Below are 7,476 nucleotides of genomic sequence, written 5' to 3' on the forward strand. Positions count from 1 at the left end.
GACAGGAGAAGGACACATGGAGCCATCCCCATCCTGCCTGTCCCACTGGGAGCCAGGCGGACTGGGGCTGGGGCTGCCCCAGTCAATCCCTGATGTGCATGGAGCCTGAGCCTACCCTCAGAGTGGGCATCCAAGGAATGGATGGAATGGGAGGAATCCCTTGTCCTCGGGCTCCGCATGGCTCCATCCCCACATCTGTACTCCCATTCTCCCCCCAGACCAGCACGTGCCACGCGGGGCCATCGCCCAGCCTGGTGCTCACCTGCAGCCCCTATACCCACCTGCACCTTAGCTGCTGACCACAAGCAAAACCTGCCCTTGGTGCCACCTAACACAGGAGCAACAACCTGCAAGCCCTTTGGGATGAGCACATGGGATGCCACTCGGATGCCATCCCCTTCATCTGTTCTGTCCCCATCATCCCCTGGCTCAGGTGCTGAGCATACTTTGCCACTGCCGACACCAGAAAGGCCATTCCCAAGGGCAGATGCCTCAGGAGATGGGGGCTGCCCGGGTTTGGCATCTGGAGTGGGATGGTGGTGGCCCGGGGGGCTTAGTCCCCTGCGAGCAGCCTCCGGCTGGAGCTTTGCAGCCCACGTTGCTGCTGAATTAATGCACTAACGCCCGCAGCAGCTTGAGATGAGAAATAAAGCTAAACCAAGTGTTCTGCTTCCATGTTCTGCCTGCAACCACCTCTCCACAGCCAGAGCTGCGCGTTAGATGGGATTAGTCGGGGTGGAAAGGCCCTTTGGGAGCTCAAACAGAGCTCAAAGCCATTGGGGGACACCAGCTCAGTGCTGTACCCCAAGGTATGGCCAATGCTTCAGGGGCCATCACCTGTAAGGGAACCTTGATGCTGCCCTCCTGGGCAGAGGGATTTCTCTTGGGAAAGCTGAAATCCCCCAGCCACATCCTCAAACACAGGCGATGAGCCCTGTGACAAGTCCTGCTCTGTGCCTCAGAGCAAGCAAGTGGCCACCTAAACCCTGTAGAGATGCCATCCTCTTTGGAGGCCATGCGTGATAGTTGTGTCAAGGCATAACTATTGACTCCCACGCTGGTGGTGAGTCAGGGGAGTTCAAAGCAACCAAAACCCAGAGAAATTTCTGCAGAGAATCACCAGATTGATTTGAAAAATTAAAAAAAAAGATGAAATAAATTTAAAAAGAAGACTTTTCAAAAATGGAACTGAAAAATGATTAAACCTGGATCTGCAGAAAGGGGCATCGCTCCAGCTGGGCAGCTCAAAGGAGCATTGAACAGTTTGAAGTGCGTAAACAAAAAGGGTAAGAAAAGCAAGGATTAATTGGATTTAAATAGGTTGATGGTTGGGTTTAGCAGCCTTTTAGCAAACCAGCTCTAATAAATCACTGATGTGTTTTGGGAACTCTGTAGAGCTTGGCCAGAAGATCCTGCACCAACTCCACGAATTCTTTTGGAAGGGACTCTATTGAGCTGAAAACCCCACCAGAAGCCAGCAGCAGAGCCAGGAACAAATGGTGCTGGTGTGAAATCCCCTCCTGTCCCTGCTAAGCCAATCTGCAGCACAAGGAGTTTTCCACATTGGGCCTCTCCATCACGCTCTGGACCCAGCAGGGAGGCTGCACAGCTGCCAGAATTCCTGCTCAGAACACCAGGAATTTCCAATGGGAGAATGGTCTGAGGTGTAAGAGTGTCCCGTTGGGGCTCTGCTGGAGGTGCTAGGTTCAGGCAGGGCCCCTGAGCTCCCGCCAGCAGCACTGGCACACGTGGATGATGACGAAGAAGATGCTGATGACGATGTAGCTGATGCCGATGATGTGCACAGCGTAGATGGTCTCGGGGTCTTGGAGCGAGCGCCGGAGCCGGGCCTGGTGGAACACACTGAGCCGGAAGCCAGCCACCATCTCACCCTCCCGCCAGCAGAAATAGGTGCCTCTATCCCTGCTCCGAACCCGCCGGATGTGCAGGTGGTTGCCGTGGTCAATGAAGACCCTCATGGTCTTGTTGACATGGACGAGGTAGCGGGAGCGGTAGAGCCGCACAGAGTCCTTGTCCCAGGCCACGGCATCCTCAGGCCGGGCTCCTGGGCACGCGATGATCAGGTCAGTTCCAATGGGCTGCTTGTGGAACTGGGTGGGGACACGGGGCAGCCAGGGCTTCTTGCCCAGCTTGGAAATGATATTGGAGATGGCCTGCACACCTTCCTCAGGGACCTCGTCCGTCTGGCAAGGGGTCACGCAGCTTCGGATGGCCACCTCGGGGCTTCGCAGGTGGCTCAGGCTCTGGAAATGAGCAGGGACAGCCTTGGAGCCACAGGACGTGACGTTAGGCACAGCAGCACGGTACCGGGGGTGCAGCCGGGCTGTCTGCACGTAGCAGAGCCCGATCCGCCGCTGTTCACCTCTCACCCCGCAGCGGTCACATCGAGTCCAGTCCCAGAAGGTGGTGAAGAGGCTGATGAGCTGCCCTGTGCGGTCATCCTGGACGTGCTGGCCTTTGTCCTCAAAAGCCACCGTGATGGACTTGGTGGGCTGCACGTCCACGTCATAGCCATAAAAGAAGTCCCCTTCCTTAGTGCCACACAGGTAGTGCCCTGAGTCTGTCACCTGGGCTCGGAAGACGATGAGACTGAACATGCGGATGCTGAAACGCTTTAGCATGTCACTGCCGGCGCGGATGTGGCCTGAGTCAACGATCATGTTGCCAGCAAAGTCCGTCAGGACCGTGGTTTTATGGCTGCCCATGCTCTTCTGGAAATACCAGGTGACAGAAGAGACTTCTTCAGGCTTGCAATTGCAAGGGAGCTCGAAGGTCATGTCAGCCAGGTAAGCGGCGTTGTCGAACATCAGGAAAGCAGGACAAGCTGTTCTCTTGAACACATCTCCCTTCTCTTCAATGGCAAAAGCATGGAGAACATCTGCCAGGCAGAGGAGAACAGCAGCTCCCAGAAGCCTTGTCCCCATCGCACCACACAGCCTCTGCAGTCACAAGTGACGCAGCCACCACGTCCTCAGCAGGGACGGCAGGAAGCCACAGGGTCAGCAGTGTCAGCGCCAGGCAGGGACGATGCACACACCAGCTCGCTGGCCCAAGTTGTGGTTTGCAAATGACCCCCTACCTCAGTGCACATGGCTGATAGCAGGGATCAAACAGCGGCTGAAATATCCCATACCAGACAAGTACTTGCTGGGAAGCCCTCTGAGCAACCCTGCGGCAGGCTGTTCCCCGGGACACGGGCTCTAGAACCTTTCCCGTTTCCTAGGTGCTCTGGAGTGTTGTGACTATGAGCTGGCAGCTCCTTTGTGCAGCACAGCTGTGGAGGAGAGATCCAGCGATGGGAAGCGTGGTGGCAACAAGGGAATTGCCACCATCTTCTTGAAAGTCTCAGTTGCAGTGAATGTTAGTCATTGCTGTGACCCCTCTAAGCACAATGGACCCAGAGAAGACCCTCCTCTGATGGCAGATGACCTCCACAGCCCAGAGGAAGAGGTCTCAAACATGGTATTTAGACTTTTACATCTTCCCTGATGGCTTTCCAAGGGTTTGTGTGCTGAAGCCCCTCCACACAAGTAATGTTTGAGACTCCCCCCTGCATCTAAGAGACTCTCACAGAGCTGTTCTGTGAGGACACCCTCCCCCAAAGATCACAACGCAATCCTCTCAGTAACCAACCTTTATTTGTGCAGAACTATTGCTCTGGGTGGCTCCCAGGTACAGAGAAAGGTACAGCAGTGCTCCAGAAGTATCCCATTTATCCCCCTCATACAGCAATGCCAAAGTCAAGCTTTGAGCCTCTGTGCTCTATTTCTGCATGATTCTGGTGCTTCTGCTCCTTCAGTTGGTCTGGTAACATTTCATCAACTCCAGCACTCTCCTTTCCTCCTCGGTTTCCTTTTGCAAGCTGACATCCAGGAGGTGGGCTTCCCGCTCTGCTTCGCAGCCGGCTGTGCTGCTGGGATGGCCGGCGGTCCAATACCCCCTGCTCATGCTCCACAGCTTCCTAAACAAATCCCTGCTGCTCTCCTTCTCCAGCTCGCTCAGAAGATCCAGGTTTAACCCGAAGCGCTTGGTGCCCGAAAGGCTCTGTAAGATCTGAAGGATGGCATCTCTGTCTTCAGGACAGACATTCTCTGCCAGCACCGTAAGGAATTCACCCAGGAGGCCATAGCCCAAGTCAGCCTGAAAGATTCTGCCCAAGGCCTCCCCTCCCAGCTCCAGCAAAAACTGGTATTTGAGTTTTCTGCTTTTTAAGCATCTGCGCCAATCTCTGTGAAATTCAGCAGAGGTTCCAGGCAGTCCATCCAGTTCCTGAAAGGAAAAATAGTTCCTTCTGTTTTGTTCCCACTGATGATTTGCATCCTTCCCCCCCCACCCAGCCCCGATCAACCCGCGGGTGGCTGAGATGTTTTTAATACATGCTTATAGCACAAAGGGCTGCATAAAGCTTGTGGGGTGGCAGAACATAAAGACAAGGAACTACCATTTCTGGTTTCTATGGGGTTCCTTGAGCCACATAGAAACCAAAGGACTTCAGAGAAAATAAAAGAATAGATGAGACATGAAATGTGGTGTGGATGAATAGACCAAGAGTGGAGTAACCCCAATCCTAACTGGAACCAGGCATGCTGGCCACTGTGGATCCACCACTGCTGCTCGGGAAGGGAGCTCCTAGAGATCAGCGTAGCTCAGTAGAAACCTCTGCTCCACCTTGAGCACTGTGAGGCAAATCAGAAGAGTAAAGAGATGGAAGAGATGAGATGTAAACCCCAGAAAATATGCAGATGGCTCTCACCCACCACCTTGTAACAGACTGCATTCATAGGGGTCTCTGGCAGAGAGCTTGCGCTACAAGACAGCCAAGCTCAATGTGGCGTTCCCAGATAAAAGGAAATCCTGTTTTATACAACATGCAATTGAACTGCTGAACTCATCACCGCCGACTTCTGTAACTAACACACAGACTGAAGGAGGATTAAAATGTTTAGGCTTTCATCCAGAGAGCAAGAACAAGGCCCAGCAACGTCAGGCTGTGTCGAAACACAACCCGGAGAAGCCCTGGAGATCAGAGCCCAGGCGCTAACGGGATTAGGAACAGGATTTGCTCTGGAGAGATCATTGCTCAATCTAAGAAAACACAAAGCTGCCTAGAGGAGTTGCAAAAACATCTCATAATAAACAGGCAAATTAGTTTCAGTGTCAAAAAAATCATAGAATCATAAAATAATGGAATGGTTTGGGTTGGAAAGGACCTTAAAGCTCATCCAGTTTCAACCCCCTGCCACAGGCAGGGACACCTTCCACTAGAGCAGCTTGCTCCAAGCCCCTGTGTCCAGCCTGGCCTTGAACACTGCCAGGGATGGGGCAGCCTCAGCTTCTCTGGGCACCCTGTGCCAGTGCCTCAGCACCCTCACAGGGAAGAACTTCTTCCTTCTATCTAACCTGACTTCCCCTGTTTCAGTTTGAACCCGTTACCCCTTGTCCTATCACTGCAGCCCCTAATGAAGAGTCCCCCGCCAGCATCCTTGTAGGCCCCCATCAGATACTGGAAGGCTGCTCTGAGGTCACCACACAGCCTTTTCTTCCAGGCTGAACAGCCCCAACTTTCTTAGCCTGTCTCCATGTGAAACATCCATAGGAATCATCCTTGTCTACACATCCAGTGACCAGGACATTCCAGTGTGGGCAGAGTCCAACAGTGAGGGCAGGATGGATGCCGCTCCAATCACAATTGACCCAGAAGATGTTTAGACACCATTTCACACAACTGGAGAACTAAGGAACATCCAGTGAACTCCTCAGGCAGCAGGTTTGGAACAAAAGAACACTTTTCCCATCATTAAACCACGGGATGAGGAAGCGCTGGCTACGCTCACAGTCTGTAGCTATTAAACTTGATGCTCCAGATGCACAACCCGGGCTCCTGGTCTCTAAACCGCAGCCAGCTGGAGAAGTGCAGTCAAGGGAGGGCACTCTTCCCCAAGAATCTGTTCCTGGCCACCACCAGAGGCAGGGCACTGGGAGCTCTGCAGCTGGCCTTGGATTCCCACAGGGTGGAAGCTTGAGGCAGCTAGTGCAAGCTCTTCTCAGACACAAAGTAGGGGCCAAGGCTGAACCCTGTGGTTATCCAAGCACCAATGCTCCCGGGGACTTTGAGGGCTTGCTCATGGGTAGAGATATTGCTGAATAACTTGCATATTAAGAGACTACCCAAAAATATTTTGGAGTAAAGTTTAGATGTGGATAAAGGCCTGGAGAGCATCTCTCTCACCTGAGGTATTTCCACATCACTGGCTTGCGGGGCCTTGGCATGAGCGGCACAGGGATTCCACAGCACATTCTTCCTCTGGCCCATCTTGTCCTTTTTCTCTAGGGGCTTGAGGTGTGATGCCAGCACTATGTTCCTGCAGGCAACAAGAAGGGCAAGGGATGCTTAGCAAGAACAAACACTCTGAGGCTTCAAGCTTCTTCTCTCAGGCAATTTCTCAGTTTGGACCATAGCAACCTGGACTGGCTGGAGGAGTGAACATAGACTGGAAGAAAGGTGCTCAGGCATTGGAACAGGCTGCCCAGGGCAGGGCTGCAGTCACCGTCCCTGCAAGTGTCCACACCCCGTGGAGACGAGGCCTCAGTGCCATGGGTTAGTGGTGGCCTGGGCAGTGCTGGGGTAAGGGCTGAACTGGATGAGCTTGAAGGACTTTTCCAACCTGGTTGATTCCATGATTCTGTGATTCCATACAGCCCTGCACTGGGGTTGGGGCCCTCCACAGAACCAACCCAAGCGCAGTGACCTGCTCTCTCTGGAGGCCTTGGAGCTCCAGAACTCACCCCTGCGGCTGGCTCGGCACCATGGCAGGAGCTCCTGGTGCTGACGGAGCCCGTTGGGGTGGGAACCCCCTGCACACCCCTCCCTGCCCGGGTGCCCCCGTCGGACCTGAACTGCTCGTAGGAGGGGACGCGCTGGCGCAGAGCGCGCAGCTTGGCCGCGTTCTCCCTGTCCCGAAGCTCGTCCTCCGCCACCGCTGCCCGCAGCTCCCGCTCCAGCGCCCGCGGGTCCACCGCCCCATCCGCATCCATCCCGGATGGAGCTCAGCGACCTGAGGGGGACGGGGACACCCCTGCGCGCACTCCTGTCGTGACAACCCCACTCCTATTGCGATAGTCCTGCCTTGGGGACGCCACTCCTATTGCGATAGCCCTGCAAGGCCCTGATGCACCTCCAGTTCCAGAGGCTCTATCGCAATAGTCCCACCAGGACACGCGCACCCCCGGCTCTTAGAACCTTCGCTCTATCGCGACAGCCCTGCCAAACCACGTGCACCACCGGCACAGGGAACCTTCGCTCTATCGCGATAGTACTGGCAGGCTGTCGGCACTTGGAACCTTCGCTCTATAGCGACAGCCCCTCCGCCCCCAGCCGAGCTCCTGCAGCGCGAGCGGGCTCCCCCTCCGTCGCCATAGCGACAGGGCAGCGCACACGAGGCCCCCGCGGGGCTG

General features: G+C 54.8%; 2 protein-coding genes across 2 annotated transcripts; both read right to left on the reverse strand.

Annotated features, from left to right (window-relative positions):
* Positions 1-1,706: 1,706 nt before the first annotated feature.
* FAM187A (family with sequence similarity 187 member A) lies at positions 1,707-2,945 on the reverse strand (the record flags this gene model as incomplete). Its single annotated transcript, XM_080633495.1, has 1 exon — positions 1,707-2,945. One exon carries the CDS (start codon positions 2,943-2,945, stop codon positions 1,707-1,709), a length of 1,239 nt encoding a protein of 412 aa, XP_080489621.1.
* An 861-nt stretch (positions 2,946-3,806) lies between these two features.
* DNAAF19 (dynein axonemal assembly factor 19) lies at positions 3,807-7,339 on the reverse strand. The gene is made up of 3 exons (XM_080633576.1): positions 6,914-7,339; positions 6,251-6,383; positions 3,807-4,290 (listed from the first exon to the last, which is right to left on the reverse strand). Exons 1-3 carry the CDS (start codon positions 7,054-7,056, stop codon positions 3,817-3,819), a joined length of 750 nt encoding a protein of 249 aa, XP_080489702.1. The 5' UTR covers positions 7,057-7,339; the 3' UTR covers positions 3,807-3,816.
* Positions 7,340-7,476: the final 137 nt, after the last annotated feature.

Source organism: Psittacula echo (genome assembly GCF_963264785.1).
Source record: "Psittacula echo genome assembly, chromosome: 23".
Taxonomy (NCBI): Eukaryota; Metazoa; Chordata; class Aves; order Psittaciformes; family Psittacidae; genus Psittacula; species Psittacula echo.